Source organism: Artemia franciscana, chromosome 12 (genome assembly GCF_032884065.1).
Source record: "Artemia franciscana chromosome 12, ASM3288406v1, whole genome shotgun sequence".
Lineage (NCBI taxonomy): Eukaryota > Metazoa > Arthropoda > Branchiopoda > Anostraca > Artemiidae > Artemia > Artemia franciscana.
The window spans coordinates 36,226,793-36,249,022 of NC_088874.1; the positions used below are offsets into that span (position 1 = coordinate 36,226,793).

Sequence of the window (22,230 nt, forward strand, 5' to 3'; positions counted from 1 at the left end):
CATATAGAATTTATATAGCTTGATTTTAATGCAACACTGTCTCCAAAAAGTGGTTAATTTACATGGGGCTCAATCCTCAAGGATAATTTCAAAAAATTTCTTCTGTATGCTTACGAGGTCTGTAGATTCCAGAATTCACCTCTTTGAATTTCCTGGAATACTTGCACTGATTATTAAATCATCCTAACTAGTTTCCGAAAACGCCTGCAGTCTGATAACAATCATCATTTGCTAGTAATAACGGTGTCCTTTTAGGATTATTATTATCAGCCAGTTATTAAAATGAGCATAAATCTTTGAAAGTTTGTCTCATGTCTCAGGTTTTATCAAACCTTTCCTATCTCTTCGTTATCAACTACTTCTAACTACAAACAACTCACCGTAGCATCAAGCCGCCTGAGGCCAACACAGCTACGCACGCTCCTCCTCCATCCCAATCTATTCAAAACCTCCCTTTTACACCCTCGTAGAAAGCTCCCATGTCCTTTAAATATTTCTTTATGACATCCTTCCCTCCCAACCGCGGGCGACCTGCTTTCCGTTTAGCCATAGACGGTTGGCCGAAAAGGTCAATCTTTGGCAATACCTCGTCCTTCATCCGCAGAACGTGCCCTAGTCATCTCAACCTTTCTCTCATTATAAACCTATAATATGGTATTAAACCACACTTTTCGTATAGCCTACTGTTTGAAATACGGTCAGTAAGCAAGGTGCCCAGAACAATCCGTAGGCTTGTTCTCTGGAAAACATCTAGCAAATCTTCATCCGCTTTTCGGAGCACCCACGCTTCAGAGCATATTTGACAACCGTTATCACTGTGGCTTCCATATTCTAATCTTGGTTTGCAGATTATCTTCCTATTCTTCCAGACTTTTTTTAACTGCGAAAAAAAAAAAAAAAAAAAACACTGAGCCTTGGCTATTCTACTTTTAACACCCTCACTGCTCCCACTGTCTTTATTAATAATACTGCCAAGGTAAGTGAAGCAGTCCACCTGATCAATCTTTTCGTCACCAAACGTCACCTTTTCATCTTCATTTATTCCTATCTTAGTGACTTAGTCTTCTTAAAATTTAATTTCAACCTTATTTTAGCACCCTGAACTCGCAAAACCTCTAAGAGTTCGTTCATTTTGCTAAAACTTTCATCTAGGGTGCTCAAATCATCAGTATTATCTAAGCCCAGAAGAGTTTTCCCTTCTCATTTGACTTCGTGGTCTTCCTTTGCCTTTTCTGTGCTTCTTAAGACAAAATCAATCAAAATGATCCAGATAAAGGGAGATAGAACACAACCCTGCTTAACTCCTGACTTAATATGAAACCAGCTGCTAAAATCGTTTCCTACCTTAACTGAAGAAGTATTTTTTCCATGCATAGCACTAATCACTTTAATATATTTGTCTGATATATCATACAAGGATAAGATTATTGCTAAAAAATCAGCATTGATAAATAAATGAAACCGAAAACAAACCGAAATTGCAATAAATGACTGAATCAAACCCAAAACAAGCAGAAATTAACAGGGGTATAGCTGAAAACCCCTATGTCTTCCTAGGGCCTGAAAATGATTTGCACTTTAATCGAACCCCCGCCATTCGGACAAAGAATTCTAAATCCAGCGTGCCAACCACTCGCTTGAACTTGATCTTGATAAAATCCATCAGAATGATCCACATAAATGCGGTTAGAACGTAACCCTGCGAAATGCTTGATTTGATACGATACCAGCTACTAACCTCATTTCCTACCCTAACTACAGCAGCGTTATTCTCGTACATAGCACTAATCAATTTAACGTACTTGTCTGGTATACCAAATAAGTATAAAACCTTTGCTAAAGCTCTTCTCTCAACAGAATCGAACGCTTGTTCATAATCTATAAAACTGAGGACTGAAGGTCTTATGTAACTGAAGCACTTTTCAATTTTTAACCTGAGATCAAAATTTGATCGACATATCCTCTACCTTTTTCTTAAACCGTACTGTTCCTCTCTTAAAACTTTGTTTACAACATCTTTTAGTCTAAAAAGCATTATATTACTGGATAATTTGTTACCTACAGAGACCAGACTAATGCCTCGATAATTACCACACTCACTCTTATCATCATTCTTATAAATTGGTTTAATTAAGGTTTTCTTAAAATCGCTCGGTACCTCCCTCTTTTCAAAAATCATATCCATAGTCTTCAGTAACTTATTTCCAACCTCAGAGCCGCCATATTTAAGAAACTCATTTACCACACTATAAGCACCTGGAGCCTTATCATATTTTAATCCTTTTAGTACTGTCGTTATTTCTTCATCACAAAACAAATCTCCGTTCAAATCTAAGTTGTCGCGAACTTTTTCATTTTCTTCTATATTTTTTCCTGCAATTCTATCTCGGTTTAGTACATTTCCAAAATGTTTTGCCCATCTCTCTATCAAAAATCGGTTCTTCCCCGTGCTTCCCTACTCTTTATTCGGTAATATTAAGGCACTACAAATACTAATTATACTTTTAAAATGGCATATTCTACATTTTACTGTAAAGTTTCAGTATAGGAGGGGGGATGTAGGGGATTTAAACTCCTTCCTATGTAAGAATAGTCTGCTTTAGTTTGACAGTTATCTCTAGGGGCTTTACTAACCTTTTACCTTTTTTTTATGGCACTTGGTATTTACTAAGTGACATATAGCGATCGTAATTTGTGTCTATCTGTCGGTCTGTCGGTCCCGCTTTAGCTAGTTTGGGCGCTTCCAGATAAGCTAGGACCATGAAATTTGGCAGGCGTATCAGGGACCAGACGAGATTAAATTAGAAATAGTCCCTTGCCCTTGCTGGGGGGGGGGAGCGAGCGAATAAGATAGTTGAGAAGAATTTTATTTGCCGACAAAACAATTGCTTTTTCTTCTTAAGTATGGCTTGAGATCTAGAGGTATGATTCTCGCTTAGGGTGCGAGAGGTCTCAAGTTCTAATTTTGGATCACCCTAATTTTTACATGAAGAAGATCCGAAACTAGATACGTGATAAATAAAGCGGTCGCTGAAAGTGTGCAGGCGTATCAGGGACCCGATCAGATTAAATTAGAAATAGTCGCTTCTCCGATTCGACCATCTGGGGGGGGGTGGAAGGATGGATAATTTGGAAAAATTAGGAAAAATGAGGTATTTTTAACTTACGATTGGGTTATCGGATCTTAATGAAATGTGATATGTAGAAGGACCTTGTTTTTCATGTTTAGCTCTTATTTTAAATCCCGGCCGGATCTGGTGACATTAGGGGGAGTTGGAGGGGGAAACCAGAAATCTTGGAAAATGCTTAGAGTTTAGAGCTCGCAATGAAACTTGGTGGGAAAAAGCTCTTGCCTCTTAGCTCTTCCGACCTCGTCACAAGTGCCATATGAGCTATTGGCTCTTGTTTTGGGTGGGAGGTCCAAAATGTGCATACAAATTTGGGTAGGTACTGACGACAACCGACATCATTACTTTTTTTATATGTTATAATAATGTTTATTAGTTGCGGAAAAGTATCATATATTGTAGAGAATAACTAAGATATAAAAGCAAAATAAAGACAAATAAAATAAGCTAAACTTTAATGCTGCATGGCTTTTCAACTTTCCACTTTTCTGCAAGTAGGTTGAGGTCATTTTTTCCTCTAGGTTTTTTTCTGACATCATGAGCATGAGATAATCCAGTCGATCGTTTCCCATAGCTGACTTCAATCTATTCCTGACGATTTTCATATTGCTAAATATTCGTTCACCTTCAGCCAATGTCGCTGGAATAGTTCTACTTAAGTGAATGCTCTGTAAACCAAAGGCAACTTTCGTCTGTTATTTTTCGGTTGAGAGAACAACTCGGCAAACTCGATGATGCATCCAGCACTTCGGAAATCTCCGCAAAAAGACTGATAATGTTCCGAGGGTTAGGATTCTTAGGTATTAAATATTTTTCCTAACTTCTTGGAAATGTGACCTTATGTTCCCTCGAAGAGCCCACCCATGTTATTTGCAAAATTGTAGCATTGAAAATGCCAGTTTTTCTTCATTAATAGCCTTCTGCAAAACTCGTAGAATTTTTTCTTTAATATGAGCTCCTTGCCTTGACTCAGAATATACAATGACGAATAAACGCTCTTTAGCGGCTCTCTATATCAATGTACCGTACAGCTATCTTCATGGCTGAAGATATGGCAACAAGCATGAAGATGGTAAACAATTTTCATGGCTGACAGCGGATGCTCCGTCTGCAAAGACGCCAAAGAAGTCTATTTCATTAACTTCTGCTACGATTTTTTGAATTGGCTCTGCTCCAACAATCGCAATTAATTTATTTTGGCTACTACCTGACAAATAGCTGTTGACATTCGGCTTGTTCTAGTTTTTCATCCGATCGCCCATTTCCATGTTATGTCTCGGAAGAAGGTTGGCTGGCTCAACGTGATTTTCCCTGTCATGATTCTTTCCACGAAATGCAGCCCTGGTTTACTTAAAGTGGCGGTAACATTAGCAATAATGTTGATTAAAAAAGGTTTTCATCCTTTTTTAATCAAGCTAGTTGAAAGTTTCCTATCTGAACGAAAACAGAAGACCAAATACAAAAACGAGCTGTCAAATACGACGACCCTAACGTGTGGTATACCTCAGGGAACTAAGCTAAGCCCTACCCTTTTCTTGTTACTTTGCAACATGATAGCTACGTGGCACAAAGGTCGCGCAAAGTTTGCAGACGACTTAACAATGATAGTGCTACAGAAGCAGAACGAAATCCTAGACCTGTTGGAAACGGTAACGAAATTGGAGCGAGATTTTTCAGCAAAAAAACTCACCATAAATAGGACGAAGTCAGAAATAATGAGGATTCTATTTTTAAAATATAGGGTACCAGATTTACCTGAAGTGGGTATACCAGTAGTTAAGAAAATGAGAATTCTGGGTGTCATTTTTAACGATAGATTGACATGGGACGACCATATAAATCATTTAATTTCCCAAATTATCCCTCTGTTAAGGTCTTTGGCAAAATTACGCTGGTTTAATCTAAGCTAAGATGCAATGCCTACTTACTATAAAACTCAAATGAGACCAGTTCTAGAATATGCATGCCCAGTCCGGAACGCTGGTCTCACAAAAGATCAAACTAACAAACTTGAGGGAATACAAAAGCATGCATTGCGAGTGTTTTTTGGGGATACACTTTCACCTCATGAAGAATGTCTTGTTCTGTCAGGTCTAACAACGCTTGAAACAAGGAGGCACGAATTTCTAATGAGCTTTTGACACGGCCTTCTCTCATCACAGAGGCATCGCGATATCCTACCACCGAATACTACACAAAACAAGCACAACACACGGCACAGCAACAAGCTACAACCATACAATCCCGGATCAACACAGTGATACAGGAAATCATTCCGACAATATTTCAGCACTAATTTTAATTTATAGTTTTATATATTGCGATTATTTATTTTGATATTCCGCAAAAAATTATTTGTCATTGAAAAAAAAATACGTATATAATGTGACGCCCAGTTTCCCTTCATTTTTCGTACTATTTCTTTCATTTGTTTCTCCTTGTTGATAACTTGGCAATGATTTATCTCTCTATAAAACAAACAATATCTCCTACTGAAGGTGTGTGACCATTTGATAGGAAGTGAGTGACGATCATTCCAGCCTTTGCGCCCTTGCTTCATATTTTGCACCAGTTTCTAGTTCCTGTTATAAATGAAAAATCTTTGTATCTGTATTTTTGGCCAGTTCCAGTTGGAAACAACGAACAGGCAAATCAGTAGGCTGAATCTTTTGCGACGCTATGCGCTAGGTGCCGGTACTCATTGTATCAGTTTCTAACAAACCGGAAGTCGTGTTTGAAACTCTGGGATTGGATTTCCTCGTTTATTGCAAAAATTGATTTTTGGTTGAAATGGTCCTAGTTTGATAAGCTTCAGTTTTCTGACTCTGAATGTTTTTCTTTCTTGAGCCTTGGATTCTGCTCGACTCTTACAATTCCAGCTTGCTGTAAGCTTTCGGCTTCAGATTCTTAAGTTTTTTGCTACCTTGGTACAGTCAGTAATGCAAGAAAGAAGAGCGAAGATATTGCTGAGTTCTACGATTTCTTCGTGATCAATTTCTGAACAGCAAACTTCCTGTTTTTTTTTTTCTTTCACCAGATTTTACATTAGCTTCAATTTTTTTAGCCGCTTCCTCTTCTATTCAGATTCCGATGATTGTCAAGGATCCGACCAGGACAAACTTCCTCAAGAAATGTCTGAAATATCATCTTGATTTTACCACAGTTGTTTGTCTGTATTTATTTCACACATTCGAAAAAAATGATACGCTCGAAACAAATTCGAAAACTTTTATGAGGAAACCTGGTCATAACCTATTAAACTTGAAAGTTAATTTCAGAACTGTATTATTCTTTACTTCTTGCCGGCAATTTCACATGCATTAGTTCAATTCCATTTTCAAGCATATCTCGAAAGAAAAGAGAGTAAGAACCCCAAAAGTAGAGAGCAAGCTCAACGTGTAGAGATCCAGGTCATAGTAATACTGCTATTTTATATATATTTATATTCGATCCAATATCCCTAATACTCCCGCGGCTCCAATCCTGTAGGAAGGACCACCTACCAGGACTGTCCTCTAACTCAGTGATCGCCAACCTTTAGAAATTCATGGACCACTAAATATATCATTTTCATTTGGTGGACCACTAGTATAAATATGGAAAAAAAGTGCTATAAATACATCCATACTTGATAATCAGAAAAGTTTTACTAGTTAAAAGGAAATAGGCGTAAAGGTAAAAACAAATATATATATATATATATATATATATATATATATATATATATATATATATATATATATATATATATATATATATATATATATATATATATATATATATATATATATATATATATATATATATATATATATATATATATATATATATATATATATATATATATATATATATATATATATATATATATATATATATATATATATATATATATATATATATATATATATATATATATATATATATATATATATATATATATATATATATATATATATATATATATATATATATATATGTATAGTAACTGCATTAACCTCTTCTCTAAAAAAAGAAAGAAGAGCTGGTGATTTTACTGTAAAGATTGCTCTTTTTTATTTGACATCATGATGTTGAGATTCAGTTTTAATGATGTTACTGCAAGACAACGAGCTGCATCTAGGCTTCTTTCAAAAGTGCTTTCACCTTTTGGAAATATTTTTTTTGTCATTTGACTGTTTTTCTCAGAATGTGTATTTTAGTTGTTACTTTATAAAAGAATCTGATATTCAAAACTGAAGATTGTACACCTCTGTCTAAGGGTTTACAACTTATTTGATTCAAGCTCTTTTTTAAATTCACATAAACTTGTTATCTTTGTAAACTTTTACTATTAACATAATCCAAAATAATTGTCGACTGTTTTGCCACTATGCAACCGTCATCGGAATGGTGAAGCACTAATTAGCTTGAAATGCCATATTTTTCTAACTAGACGGTTTTTTGTTCTAAATAGTTCTTAAGCTTTTTGTTGGCTGTATTTGGCTTTTATATTGGCTTGTATTGGCTTTTATAGGCTTCTTTCGGGGAGACAAAGAGACTCAGGGAGAAATCCCTGAAAATTCTGGGATAGTTGAAGGCCTGAACAGAAATCAACTGATGAGTCAAAAGTATTGCAAGAGAGAGGTGATACCGTACTCTCAGCTGTTGTTCTTGAGACAGTTTAAAAGCAGTTTAAAAAGGCATCTGACAGTTTAAAAGCAGTTGTGGAGCTCCTCTGTTGATTTAAAATCGCTTTTCTGTGAATAGGCAGCGCAGCAGCAAAGTGCACCCGGGACTTTGACGGTAAATCCCATCATTCCACTTTTTGTTAAGCTTTTTGTTACTATAGGCTGTTGGTTCTCCACTTGGAAGCAGCTATTGTTTTAAGCTTTATGAAGAGACTTTTTGACAGAGCCTATGATAATTGGCTATTATCCCCATAATATAGACTCTTTTCCAATCTAAGGCTCTTTCTCTTTTGTATGTATTACAAAAGTGTCTCGATGCTGGGAGAGTCGATTCACCTGTGCTCATCATCGGACTGCCATATAAAAATCATGTGCCAGTTGACCTTTTTTGGATGTTTTTAAATGATTTTCACTCTCTTTTTTGTAGAAGCTGAAGGTATAGCCTCAAAGGATGATAGGGATATATTTGGAAGTATATATCCCATGCAATTGATGAAACAAGAAGCCAGTTTTTTGGGTATTTCTACTGGTGCCTCTGGTGATTGTAATCATAATGCTGGCCCTGTTAAACTGGAAACGAACATTGACGGGAACAAAGGTATGCTTCAGATATTCTGATCTTTTTTTCTATTCTGCGTGTCCAAAATGTGAAGATGTATCTTGAACTTCTGTTGAAATAGTGGCGGGGAGTGAAAGATAGGTGTTTCTTACATCTGAGTGCACTGGTTGCATTCGAAGAGAACTATTTACTCAATAATTGTCCCCGGTATTTTTAATTATATACAATTTTTTATCCCAATTAAATCCTTGGACAAAACGATTTTATTTGTGTTTCTCCTGGCACCTCTGGTGATTGTCATCATAATGCTGACCCTGTTAAACTGCAGTTGATGAGAGGTGCGGAAATTGATGCAGTTGATGAGAGGTCCGCACCTGGAGAAGGTGCGGAAATTATGTCTTTGAAGATGACAAGCCCCCTACAGCCCTCGTGGCAGGGATTGTAAGTTATCCCATGGGGGCATATAAGTTATATATAGAAAGGGTGATCGTTTAAAGTTTGGAGGGGCTCATTGGATTGGTAATCAGAAGTTCTAGTACTCTTTTTTAAGATTCAAAGTGATCTGAGGGTGGCTACCCCCCCCCCTTACCTCTTCGAAATGTCTCTGACAGAACTTTTGAGATGACCATTTTTGTCGAAGAATCTTCGAAAATAGCTCGTTCGATTGTAAATTCAAAGAGTTAGTGCCCTTTTTGATTGTAAAAAGGGATAGGAGGGCAACTAAACCCCTCCCACGTCCACTATTTCCCCAAACACATCCAATAAAATTTTTTAGATAGCCATTTTGTTCAACGTAATTTAAAGGTCTAGAAATTATGTCTTCGGGGATGACACCCCCCCCCCCTCCTCAAGAACTCTCAGGGCAAGAGAGAGAGAGAGAGAGATCGGTATATTTAAAAACTATCGTAGCATAGCTAAATTCAGTTTTTTTTTTTTACAAAATCATACATTTAAACAAAAATCACACACTACAACTCAGCATTGAAAATTAATGTGAAGAAAGGTACAAATGAGTTGGCGTAACGATTAGTTCGCACTTTAGGGGGTAGAAGTTTATTTTGCAACCGAGTTCGACTATTGGGAGGGCTGGTTTGGGTAGTAGTGATCGGTGGCTCTTATTGGCTAGGACGGATTTTCCAAATTGCTGAATAAGGTGTTCTAGCCGGACTTTAGGTGGAGATAAATTTACTTCAGCGAGGGCTTGATCATGGGGTATGTCGAGTATAATCTTTGTTGCTCTTTTCTGGACGGACTCTATTTCAAGTAATAGGTACGCTGTGCAGATAGCTGATGGACCTCACACCGGTCACGCGTACTCGAGCAACGGGCGAAGGTAGCACATGTAGGCATGGAAAAGACTTTTAGTATCACACCCAAAACGCCTCATTTTGGTAAGTGTCTGAAGGCTTGCATTAGCCTTGTGGACGATTAAATTAATATGGGTACTGAAACTGCAGTCACTAATGAAATTTACTCCTAAGATTTTCATTTCGTTCACAATCGGGAAAGGGACTAGAGGCATATCTATATTCCGCTTCAGAGGGTTGAAACGAATTATCTTCGACTGGCTACGTTGATGGTAAGATCATGACTTGAGCGTTCGGTCTTAGCTGATCAAATAACTGGTCTTAGAACTGCTTTGTTATGATAGTGTTTTCGACCAGATAAGCGAGCACTATGGACAGATCATCTTACAAACTTGTAACGGTGGTCGTGATAATTAAGCAGGAAATTAATTACAGCCAGGCAAATTATTCCAGCTAATTTCGTGCCTTCTGGGGCCCCGCAAGAAGTATCTGACCATGATGAATCCGAATCATTTTCGTGGAGTGCAAAGTATTTGTTTTCGGCCAGTTAAGAAGTCAAGTACAAGGCCAAGGGTGCGCCATTTGGCACCCATTTCCTGGAGATTCATGCCTGCTGTCAGGTGGTGGATTAGGTCAAAGGCCTTTCTGAAATCCACTGCGCAAATGTCGACGAAACAGCTAGCTTTTTCGAGCCATTGGAGGACACAGTCAAACATCAGTACTAGGTAGATTGTAGTACTACACTTGGGGAGCTCACCGTACTGGAATTCATCAATACGCGCATTCGTTTCAGAAGAAACTTGAACATGAAGGCACCGGTTACTTTCGCCAAGCAAGGTGTAAGTGAGATCGGGCGGAGATCGTCGCAAGCACGAAGGTTGTCAGTCAGACATGGGTTGTACGTTATGCCCTGGGGGCATATAAGGTATATATATAGAAAGGATGACCGTATAAACTTTAGAGGGACCTCATTGAATTGGTAATTAGAAGTTATAGTACGCTTTTTAAGATTCATAGTGATCAGATGGTGTATACCCCCCTCCCTCGCCACACCTTGAATTTTCCCGAAATACATAAGAGAAATTTTGAGATGGTCATTTATTGTCGAAGAAGCTTCAAAAACAGCTTTTTCGATCAGGACTTTTTATGACCCAGTGCCCTTTTCAATAGTCAAAAGTGATAGGAGGGCAACTAACCCCCCTCTCACGCCCACCATTTCCCCAAACACATCCAATAAAAATTATGAGATAGCAATTTGGTTCAACGTAATTGAAAGGTCTGGAAATTATGTCTTTTGGGATGACAACCCCCCACAGTCCTTAGGGTAAGGTAAATTATGCCTTGGAGGCATATAAGGTATATATAGAAAGGATCATCGTTTAAACTTCGGAGAGGGCTCTTTGGATTGGTAATCAGGAGTTGTAGTGATTAAGAGTTATTGGAGGGTGGATAACACAACACCCCACCTCTTCCCCCAACCCTCGTATTTTCCCGTAATGAATCTGATTGAAATTTTGAGATGGCCATTTGTTGTCGTAGAAACTTTGAAAAAGGCTCATTCGATTGGAAATTGAAAGGGCTAGTTCTCTTTTTACTAGTCAAGTGATTGGAGGGCAAAAAGCCCCACTCTCCCCACACCCATCAATTCTCAAAATACATCAAATCAAAATTTTTAGAAAGCTGTTTTGTTCAGTGTAGTTGAAAGGTCTGGAAATTATATCTTTGACAACCCCCATACCTTCTCAAGACCAGAACATAATTTGCATTTTATTCCTTTTGCATCTGTATTCCTTAAAGTTTTCATAATTTTTAATTTATTAAAGTTAAAAAGTTAAAACATTTTAAACGTATTCTTTTATTTAGATAATGCAATAAATAACCGAGTCAAACTCAAAATGAGCAATAATTAACGTGAGTATGACAGACAACCCCCATGGCTTCTCGAGACCAGAACATAATTTGCACTTTAATGAAAAAAAATACATTTAAAAATGTTTTCACTTTGTTTTTACTTGTTGAAAATGTTTTTACTAGACAAATGAAGGGGGAAGTCCTCCCCATTGCAATCCGATTGCAGCGCGGGTGTCTAGTGCCCTTTTTAAGAGCAAGAAGAGATTGGAGGGTAAGCAGCCCTTTTCTCATGCCCGTTCATTTTTCAAATGAATCCAGTCAAAATTTTGAGACAGCCATTTTGTTCAGCATAGTAGAACGGTCCAGCAACTTTGTCCTTTGGGATATGAGGCATGTCAACCTTCCACAATTATGCAATTGGTCCATTATGCTTTAAAACTAAATTTTTCTTTAAAAATAAATAAAAAGGCATTATGTTAAATGGTTGCCAATATAATACCTCAACAATATATCGAGAACGACTGGAGGTATTAAGTTTAAAATTTTGGGGATGGTACTATTACTACTTCTGCTCTTACAATTTAAATAAACAAAAAGAGTATACATGTTTCCAGGTTGTCAAAGGGCATGGGTAGAATTTTTTTGGAATGAAGGGCAACTAACCCCCTCCCACGCAAACCATTTTCCAAACGCATCCAATAAAAATGTTGAGATAGCTATTTTGTTCAACCTAATTGAAAGGTCCGGAAATTATATCTAGGATGGCACTTCCTCTCCCCGCACTGCCCTCAGGGTAAGAATTGTAAAGATCATCCTGGGGGCATTTAAGGTATATATAGAAAAGGTGAACGTATAAACTTCGGAGGGGGCTCATTGGATTTGTAATCAGAAGTTCTAGCTCCCTTTGTGAGACTCAGAGGGATCGAACAGTGGATACCCACTCCCACACCTCGTGTTTTCACGAAGTGCATCTGGTAGGTATTTTGAGATTTTCATTTGTTATCATAAAAACTTCAAAAACTGCTCATTCAATCGGAAATGGAAAAGGCCAGTGCTCTTTTTAATAGTGGAAAGTGATTGGAGGGCAACTAACCCGTTTCCCTCGCCCACAATTTCCCCACGCACATCTAATCAAAATTTTGAGATAGCCATTTTGTTCGAGATAATTCAGGAAATCATGTCTTTGAGAATGACAACCCCTCGCCCCCCTCCCACAGCCCTAGGCGCTATGTGCATCTTATTTTAATTTTGAGATCGCCATTTGTTGCAGTAGAAACTTTGAAAAAGCTTCATTCGATTGGAAATTGAATATATATATTCCTTAAAATTTTAATAATTTTCAATTTAATAAAATCAAAAATTGAAAACATTTTAAACGTATTTTTTCTATTTAAATCATACAATAAATAACAGAGTCAAACTCAGAACGAGCAAAAATCGTGTGCAAAATAAAACGTGAGTAGGGCTGACAACACCCATGCCTTCTCAAGACCAGAACATAATTTGCATTCTACTGAAAACGAAATACATTTAAAATGCTTTTACTTTTTTTTACTTGATTAAAATGTTTTTACTGAATATATGAAGGGGAAAATCCTACCCCTTGCATTCCAATGATAGTGCGAGTGTAAGCTCATTCAATTATAGTGCAAGCTCATTCATTTCCAGACGCATCCAGTCGAAATTTTGAGACAGCCATTTTGTCAAGCATAGCTGAACGGTCCAGCAACTATGTCTTTAGGGATATTAGGCACGTTAACCTCCCATAATCGTGCAATTGGCAACTATGCTTTAAAACTAAAATTATGCTTTATGCTTAAAAACTAAATGCAAAAACTTATGCAGCAATTCTTTAAAATAAATGCAATTATGCTTTAAAACTAAATTTTGCTTTAAAATAAACCGAAAGGCACTGAGTTAAATGGTTGTCAATAAGACACCTCAGCAATATATCGAGAACGGCTGGGGGTATTAAGTTGGAACTTTTAAGTTACTATTACTACTTCTGTTCTTACAATTTAAATACATAAAAAGAGCGAAAGTGTATCCAGGTTGCCAAAGAGTATATATAGAGTCTTTGGGAATGATGTTAAGTTTAATTTTTCAGGTCAACTTCAGAAGCTATAAAATTAAATTAAGAATTATACTGTTTGTGTCAGGATTAAAAATTGTTGAAAAGTTCCCCTACTATGGATTCTTATAGGAGAAAATTGAAAAGATATATAATTTTTTCTTTTCATGAAAAAGACAATGTCAATAAAAAAAGGAACAAAAATTAATTTTAAAAGAAAATTCTACAAGACAAGTTTTTCAAAGGAAAGTAAAGAGCTTCAATAAGCCAAGAATAAGTAAAAATAAAGTCAAATTCTCTTATAAGCGTAAAACTATCACAAATCACTATAATAAATAGATGAAACTCAAAACGAACAGAAATTACAATAAATAACCGAGTCAAATTCAAACGAGCAAAAATTAACATGAGTAGGGCTGATAACCCCTATGCCTTCTGAAAACCAAAACACAATTTGCGCTTTACTGAAAACAAGATACGTTTGAAATGTTTTCACCTTTCTTATTTTCATAAATAAAAAATTATTCAAACCTATACGAAGAAATGTCAGTATATGTCAATTTAACTGACAATCCACGGTCATTTGTTTGTTGTTTTTTTTTTCCAGTAAAGCGTAAATTGTTATTTGGTCTTGAGAAGGCATAGGGGTTATGAGCCCTACTCATGTTGATTTTTGCTCGTTTTAAATTTGACTCGGCTATTTATTTTAATTTCTATTTGTTTTGAGTTTCATTTATGTATTGATGGTGATTTGTGGTAGTTTTACGCTTGGAAGATTATTTGACTTTATTTTTGTTCATTCTTGGCCTAATGGGGCACTGCTTTTTTTTTAAACATATTTTTTAAAATTTTTATTTTAAAATTAATCAAGGGAAAGATCAAACATGCATTGGAACAGCTAGCCGAACCAGTTCACTTATCATTCTGGAATGTCTCTCACATACACTATCACCATGGCCACGATAGCCACAGTATGACATAACTATGACATAAAATCTGTTTTTATGTATTAAAACCATATCCTTCCAAGAGATTCAGTGGAAATGCAAATTCAGGTCCACTTTCACCTGGGTCCCTTGGCTTGCCCGAGGAAGACGCTTGTAGGCTACTTATGTAAATTTGCTGCGTAACTGTACCGTCAATGGGGAAAAATTACGTTACGTGAAACTGACCTACTCCCTTCAAAAATTACCTACTAAATTGGAAAGGATTATATCAGGACACTAAAAAGGATTTTGAACCAGCCTATAATTTTTTGCGATGAGGTATTGAGTTGGAACAATACTCTATAACAATGGGATAGTGAAGAAGTTTTTTTTGCTACTGTGTCTACTGAGTTCATTTATATCTTTCATTAAGACTAATGTTTAAGTGGATATGATAATTTCTGCATAACTGAGCTCACTTTAGGTATCCAGGATGCCCTGCACCTTTTCTACGATATATTTTTACTAGCAAAAAGCCTAGTACACAACAGGTATAAAAAGAGAAAAAACGGTAAAAATCTATAGATAATGCTTTCTAGAGAATATTGGAGGAAACAAATTTTCCCCCCTCCCTAGAAACAGAATTATAATGCCCTTACCCCCTGCCCATCTAAAAAAAATTAGAAGTTTCAACTCGATCCTTAAGCCATGAGACAAAACAGAACAAGTAGAAAAGGCACACACACACACAAATAAAAAAAAAATTGTTATACTCTCTGATGATTATCGTAACCATAGTACCATACTGTCCTTTCAGGTTAGGTTGTTGTATGTTCAGAGAGACTTCAGTAACGGGTTGTATTAATATTGATTGGAAGATACCAATATTACCAATTATATACCCTAAAGTAAAACCTGAATATCTTTTTGGTATTTCAAGTATGTTTGTTACAATAAATAATCGTTTTAGATTGACGCTCAACTGCCTCTTCCCGGGTCATTTCTGAAACCAATACAATGTTTATTGGATTACTGCGTTTAGGTAACAGAACTTGTTCATTACAGAGGTTCTGGTATTTAATAACTGCTAAATAGTACATTTCTCAATGCTAATAAGATACATATCCTTTTTTACCTTCTCAAGGCCGGAACACAATTTGTGCTTTACTGAAAACAAAACAGGTTTGAAAGGTTTTCACCTTTCTTACTTTCATAAATGAAAAATTTTAAAAATTTAAGCACATGTCAATTTAAATGACAATCCACGATCATTTGTTTGTTTGTTTGTTTTTTTTCAATAAAGCGCAAATTTTGTTCTGGTCTTGAGAAGGTATGGGGGTTTACAGACCTACTCATATTCATTTTTGCTCGTTTTAAGTTTGCCTCGGCTACTTATTGTAATTTCTGTTTGTTTTTGAGTATCATTTTTTTATTGATAGTGATTTGTGATAGTTTTACGCTTGGAAGATTATTTGACTTTATTTTTGCTCATTCTTGCTTAACGGAGCTCTTTACTTTTGTTTGAAAAACTTGTCTTGTGAAAAGGGTATTTAAAATTCATATTTTAAAATGGGGTGCGCTCAATAAATCGCACCACTGACATAATCTTGTTTTATAATTTTAATGAATATTTTAATATTCATTTATTTAATATTTAATTAAATATTTAATTTTAATGAATTTATAATTTTAATTCTAAAAGAAGAATTAGAAAGAAACCACGTGCGAACTTTGGTTTCATTAGACAGAGATAATAATTTTTTTATATTCAGGATTTCCATAATTGTTGCATTTTGCACAATACTTATTTTAAAGTTGATGTGCTATAGGAATTGGTGTAGTTAATGCAGTTCATTAGACTTGATTCAAATTTATTTTTGTGCCAACTACTATTTGAAGAAAGCTATTTGAAGAAACTACTCTAATTGATAAAGGTAGGGGGTTAATATAATTCATAGACATTTCAGTGCGACAATTTTTTTTTAAGATCAATTCCCCCTTAAGTAAACTGATTTATTGCCAGACTTTTGAATTATCACATAAAGACAAGAATAAAGAATTTAAAGTGTTATCACAACCCTTCGCTCGTTTCACTGACTCAAAATCTCACATGGAAACAATGGGTACATAAAACAAAGGGTAACAAAATCGAAGATATTTGGCTTCGCTGTGACATCTAAATAACATGATTACGAAACAAATAATTGAAGAAAAAACGGGTTTATTTTTTTTTTTTTTTTTTTTTTTTTTTTTTTTTTTTTTTTTTTTTTTTTTAACATGATTGCTTTGCGAAAATGCTTAAAACCGAATTTGAAGGAAATAAAGCACAATTTTAAAAACGGAATCAAACAGAGGATAAAATAACGTTGATGGAGGATAAATTAAATTGATGGAGATAACTTATGATTAATGTACTTACCTGACCATAAGCATACCCAGAATTTTTTTTCGTATTTTTGAAAATATAAACGTTAAAAACACAAGAAATTTTTTAATATGAATTTTCATTATGTTTTTAGCAGTCAGTTAAGAAATAAATAATGAGGTAAAAGTCACTGAAACTCGTTTTATCATAACCGTCTAAAGTTAAAAATGTTAAAATTATGACTTGTATGGTAAATTAAAAAATAGTTACAAAAAATTACAAGTCTGTGATTTTGAGCGAATTTTATATTGTTATAGTTCTCCTTGTTGCAGTGTTGTCTGATGAGGATATGAGCAAACAAGGACGTGGATTACCCAGCATGCCCGGTCTTGCAATATTAGGTCTAAAAAAAGGAATGAATTTGAACTGTCATAGTGAGATACCAAGTCACATTCGTGTATTTGCAGAAAATGATGTAGCCAAACAGGAGGTTTCTCATACTGGAGAAAGACTTTTCGAATGTGATATCTGTAAGAAACGTCTTGCTACAAGTAGAAGTTTATCTGATCACACAAGAACTCATACTGGAGAAAAACCTTTTGTGTGTAATATATGTGACAAAACATTCCGCCAAAAAGCAACCCTATTTATTCATCAAAGAACACATACTGGAAAAACGCCTTTCGAATGTGATGTATGCAAGAAACGTTTTACGACAAGTGTCAATTTGTCTCGTCATCAAAGAACTCATACAGGGGAAAAACCTTTTGAATGTAATATATGTGTCAAAACATTCTGCCAAAAAGCAACCCTTATTATTCATCAAAGAACACATACTGGAAAAACACCTTACGAATGTGATATATGTAAGAAACGTTTTACTACAAGTGTCAATTTGTCTCGTCATCAAAGAACACATTCTGGTGAAAAACCTTTTGAATGTGATATCTGTAAGAAACGTGTTGCTTCAAGTTTCAGTTTATCTAATCACAAACGAACTCACACTGGAGAAAAACCTTTTGAATGTAATATATGTGACAAAACATTCCGCCAAAAAGCGACCCTATTTAGTCATCAAACAACACATACTGGAAAAACACCTTTTGAATGTGATATATGTAAGAAACGTTTTACTGCACGTGCCAATTTATCTCGCCATCAAAGAACTCATACAGGAGAAAAACCTTTCGAATGTGACATATGTAAGAGATGTTTTACTTCTAGTTCCGCTTTGTCTAATCATCAGAGAAGTCATACGGGAGAAAGACCGTTCGAATGTGATATATGTAAGAAACGTGTTGCTACAAGTAGAAGTTTATCTGATCACAAAAGAACTCACACTGGAGAAAAACCTTTTGAATGTAATATATGTGACAAAACATTCCGCCAAAAAGCCAACCTATTGATTCATCAAAGATATCATACTGGAGAAAAACCTTTTGAATGTTCTATATGTAAGAGATGTTTTACTACAAGTTCAAGTTTTTCCTATCATCAAAAGACTCACACATGATAAAAACCTTTCGAACGTGATATATGTAAAAAATGTTTAACTTTATGTTCCAGTTTATCCAATCATTAAAAATCTCATACCGGAAAAAGACCTTTCGTATGATATATTTGTAAGAAAAGTTTTATTACTAGTGCTAGCATATCTTGTCCTAAGTTTTATTAATAGTGCCATCTTTTCTTATCATCCAAGAACTCATACTTGAGACAAACTCATACTTGAGACAACTCATACTTTTCGAATGTAATATATGTAAGAAATTTACTTCAAGAACTGGGTTATCTAAAAGTGTCTCCAAAACCTAAGCATATTTATGAATACATAAATAAAAGATATACGATTTTTTAAAGCCTTTGTTTTTAAAAATATGGATTTCTTGACTGATCACATTATTAGGCATAGGAAAAATCACACAAGAATTACACTCCATCTTTAAAATTTTACATGAGAATTCAGATTATGAACATGAGCATAACCTAGTATGAACTTATTATCATTTTGTATTATCATCACAAAAAACAGGACATCACTTTTTCTCATGCGAAAAAGTGGTTTTTCGCTAATCTAGATAGGGGACTGTAATTCTCTTAAGTAAGGTGTTCAGCTGTGATGATTCTCGTGGATCAGTTTTCTTTTCGATTTGACAAGATTTTCGTAGGTTCTCAGGCTGTTTTTGAAATTCCAATAATTTTTTTTTTCAACGAGCCGGAAGTTTTTTTCAAAGCACGTTGTGGCTTGTACTACACCCCTGTTGGAAGCCGTATTGTCGGGGGTCTATTATTTTGCTGAGTCCTTGTAGTAGCCATTTGTTTAAGAAAGTTTCATAAACTTTTGATAACAATGGAGTTAGAGAAATTGGTCGCAGATCGCCCAGTTCTTTGGGGTTCATGACTTTCGGGATGAGGATAACGACCGCCTCCTTCAGTGGCTCTGGAAACGTTCCTGTGATCAGGGTCTGGATAATGATACAAGCAATGGGTTCTGATAATTAAATGGCATTTTCTTTAAACAGAGTTGGTGGTGGATCCAATGGGTGGGTTGATTAACGTTTAGAAATTTTTTCTAGGACCTTGAAGACACTCTTATTCTAGAGGCATTCTTACAGGAATTTCAGCAACATCGAGGCAAGGAGTTCTTGTTTCAGCTCTCGGGTTAGATCTGCAAATTTCTGAGAACAACTCATTTAGATCATTTGCAGTGACGTGTATTCCCTCTTCCGTCCTTATGTGGAAAGTCGTGGAGCGTCGAGGGCTTGTTAATTCTCGAATTGTCTTATGAAACGTATGGGAGTCTGGCTTAATTATTTTGGATAGCTTTTCACCATAGGCCTTTTCTGCTTTTTTACATTCGTTCACAACGGTATTCCTCATTTTCTTCCAGTGCTCTTGGTTTCCTGACTTGTGCAATCTTTTGTGCCTTCTGATAAGTTTCTTGATCTTGGGTGTGACCCATGGTTTGTCAGCAGAAGATCCTTTTACAAGTTTCTCTGGAAAAAAGAATGGTAGGTATTGGTCATTTCAGAGTTGAAAAGTTCTATCATCTGATTGACATCAGATAGTCTATACAGGTGACCCCAGTTTTGCTTATGCACCATCCAGAAAACCTTCTTTTTCTTTCTGCTGTGAGAGGCCGACATATAGCAGTCTCTTTCTTAGCTGTTAGCTTCGTATCCTTAGGTTTCCACAGTATCGAAAAATGGGTACTCTTGTCCAGGCTAGGCCCTGATTCAGGGGGATGGTAAAACTCTCACACATGTGTGAAAATCAGATCAATAGTTGATTTCTCCATAGAAGGTACTCTTACCACCTGTTTGGGATCAAGAGATTGATTGATCCAGCGCATGTCGAGATCGTTGAAATCGCCTAGTAGCACTATGCCACTATTCGTATTAGTTTGTCGGATTTGGTCGATGGACGTATGGAGGTGATTTATTAGGGCTTTACGGTAGTCAGCGGAAAGTACAGGTTTCCAAAATAAGTGATGAAAGAGCTCGTGGTATTTTTTGGGGCTTAAATTTTACCCAGAGAAGCTCGTAGGTATGCATGTGTTCATTTAATTTCAAGATATTGTGTTTAACGTCTGCTTTTATGTAGACACCAGCTCCACCGCCGTGTGTAGTGATATTGCCATCTTTATCAGTACGGTTTCTTGTTAAAAGCTCATAACCAGGAATGCTAGCAGTAGATGGGATTGGAGACCACGTCTCTGTGATGCAGCATACTTCGATCTCTTAGCTTTTTAGGCGAAAACTAAGTTCAGTGATTTTATTGCAGAGTGATTGAGCATTAACAAGCATTATAGTTGGAAGGTTGAAGCTTAGGGTTTTTGAACTGCTAGGATATGAGGTTGATATTTTGTGACTTTCAATTTGAGGAGTTGATGCTATGGTCCTTTGTTGCTATTGTTGTGTTTGGTCTGTTGCTACTCGGTCATGCATGGTTTTTTCAATTCTTTTGAGATTCCTTCTTTCTGCTTGAGTTTGTTGCTAGAGTCGTGTAAGATCAGACCCTATGTAGATCTCACAGCGGGTCTGGGGATCTGTAGAATATTGCAAATTTCTGGCGTTTTTTAGAATGCTGTTTCGTTTTGCCAAAGTTGAAGCATTATCTCGGAGCTTCGCAAGGAGCTTTCTTGGTTTGTCATTTTCTCTTGTTCTTCCTAGTCACCTAGTTTCAATAAAGTCCTCGATTTGTAGGGTGGCTCCTAAGCTGTTCTTTCGGCAAAGTTCCATGATTAATTGTGACTCTATTCCATTAAGATTATCAGAATCAGGAATTTCTTCCCACAATTGCTTCTTCCCACAATTGCTTCTCCTTTTCAGCTAATAGAAGTGTTTCGATTGGGTTGGTTGCGTAGGCTGCGGTGGGTACACTTGCACCAAGACGGGCTGCTCCATTTTGTGCCACATGGGAATACAGTGGTTGATAGCCAGAATTTGGAGTTGATCGTCCTTGTTCATTTGGATTGACGGTTTTTCGTGCGATCTGCCATTATCCTAACTTGTAGCTGCAGATGGGCTACATTCCGCTTGGGGCAGGATGAACATTCGTATCGAAACAACATTGATTTTGGGTCATGAAGTTTCATCAAGAGGACAATATCGGGGTTTATTCCACGGCAGGAGGCATGCTCCCACTCCCTACAGAAGAAACAGCGAAATGATGTGCTGGCTTCAGTCTGGGTATGGCAATAACTGCAAGGTTCGCTACGCGATTGTATGGTAGGGGTTTCCTGAACCAAAGGACTTTCACCGATGATCGAGGGTTCATTGTTTTCTGAAGACTGCGTTCAAGCAGTAGATACAGTAATGGAGCCTTGATTGTACTGCCTTTGACTGTTCGGAGTTCCGACTGTCGCAGCTTTTGGTGTGTTAGTTACTTCTTTGCATCGATGACATTGCCACTTCCCTAATGATTTTTTAGTAGCTTTTTTGCCGTAGGTGACAGATGCACTGGAGAAGTGGAACTACTTCGTGGAGGTACGGCATTGAATTCCGCCTTGAGCTCTTGTAACCTTTTTCTTACATCTGAGACATGGATCACCAGCCATTTCTCAGAAAGCTCGTGTATACTGTTGTTTCTCTATTTCGCAAATCAGTTCACTAGAAAGCGCAAGTCGCTACCTGTAGGAAAGTTTAATAATAATCCAAGAATATCTATTTCAAGTGCACGCACCGATTACTGAAAGATTACTCAAGTTACTCAAATCACCCAGGAACAAGGGAAGCGTAAGAACCCCCTCACCTATCCCCTGCAATTTACGGGTATTTGTTTAGTGTCCTGCTCCTGACTATAGTGAGGGGAGAATCTAATTTTTGTTATAAGTAGTTTCTACACTTGCAAA

The 22,230-nt window shown here is 36.4% G+C and overlaps 1 protein-coding gene across 12 annotated transcripts in view; it reads left to right on the plus strand.

Moving 5' to 3' along the window:
* LOC136034055 (zinc finger protein 182-like) overlaps positions 1–18,751 on the plus strand; it is a 62,935-nt gene extending 44,184 nt beyond the window's left edge. For 6 of the 12 annotated variants that reach the window (XM_065715160.1, XM_065715159.1, XM_065715162.1 and 3 more), the window contains 2 exons: positions 8,226–8,396; positions 17,195–18,745. In XM_065715160.1, the coding sequence (XP_065571232.1) occupies positions 8,226–8,396; positions 17,195–18,390 (1,367 nt within the window). In that variant the 3' untranslated portion in view covers positions 18,391–18,745. Of the gene's footprint in view, positions 1–8,225; positions 8,397–17,194 lie in introns of all 12 variants that reach the window. The other 6 variants (XM_065715166.1, XM_065715165.1, XM_065715167.1 and 3 more) reach the window with 4 other exon arrangements.
* The last annotated feature ends 3,479 nt before the right edge of the window (positions 18,752–22,230 follow it).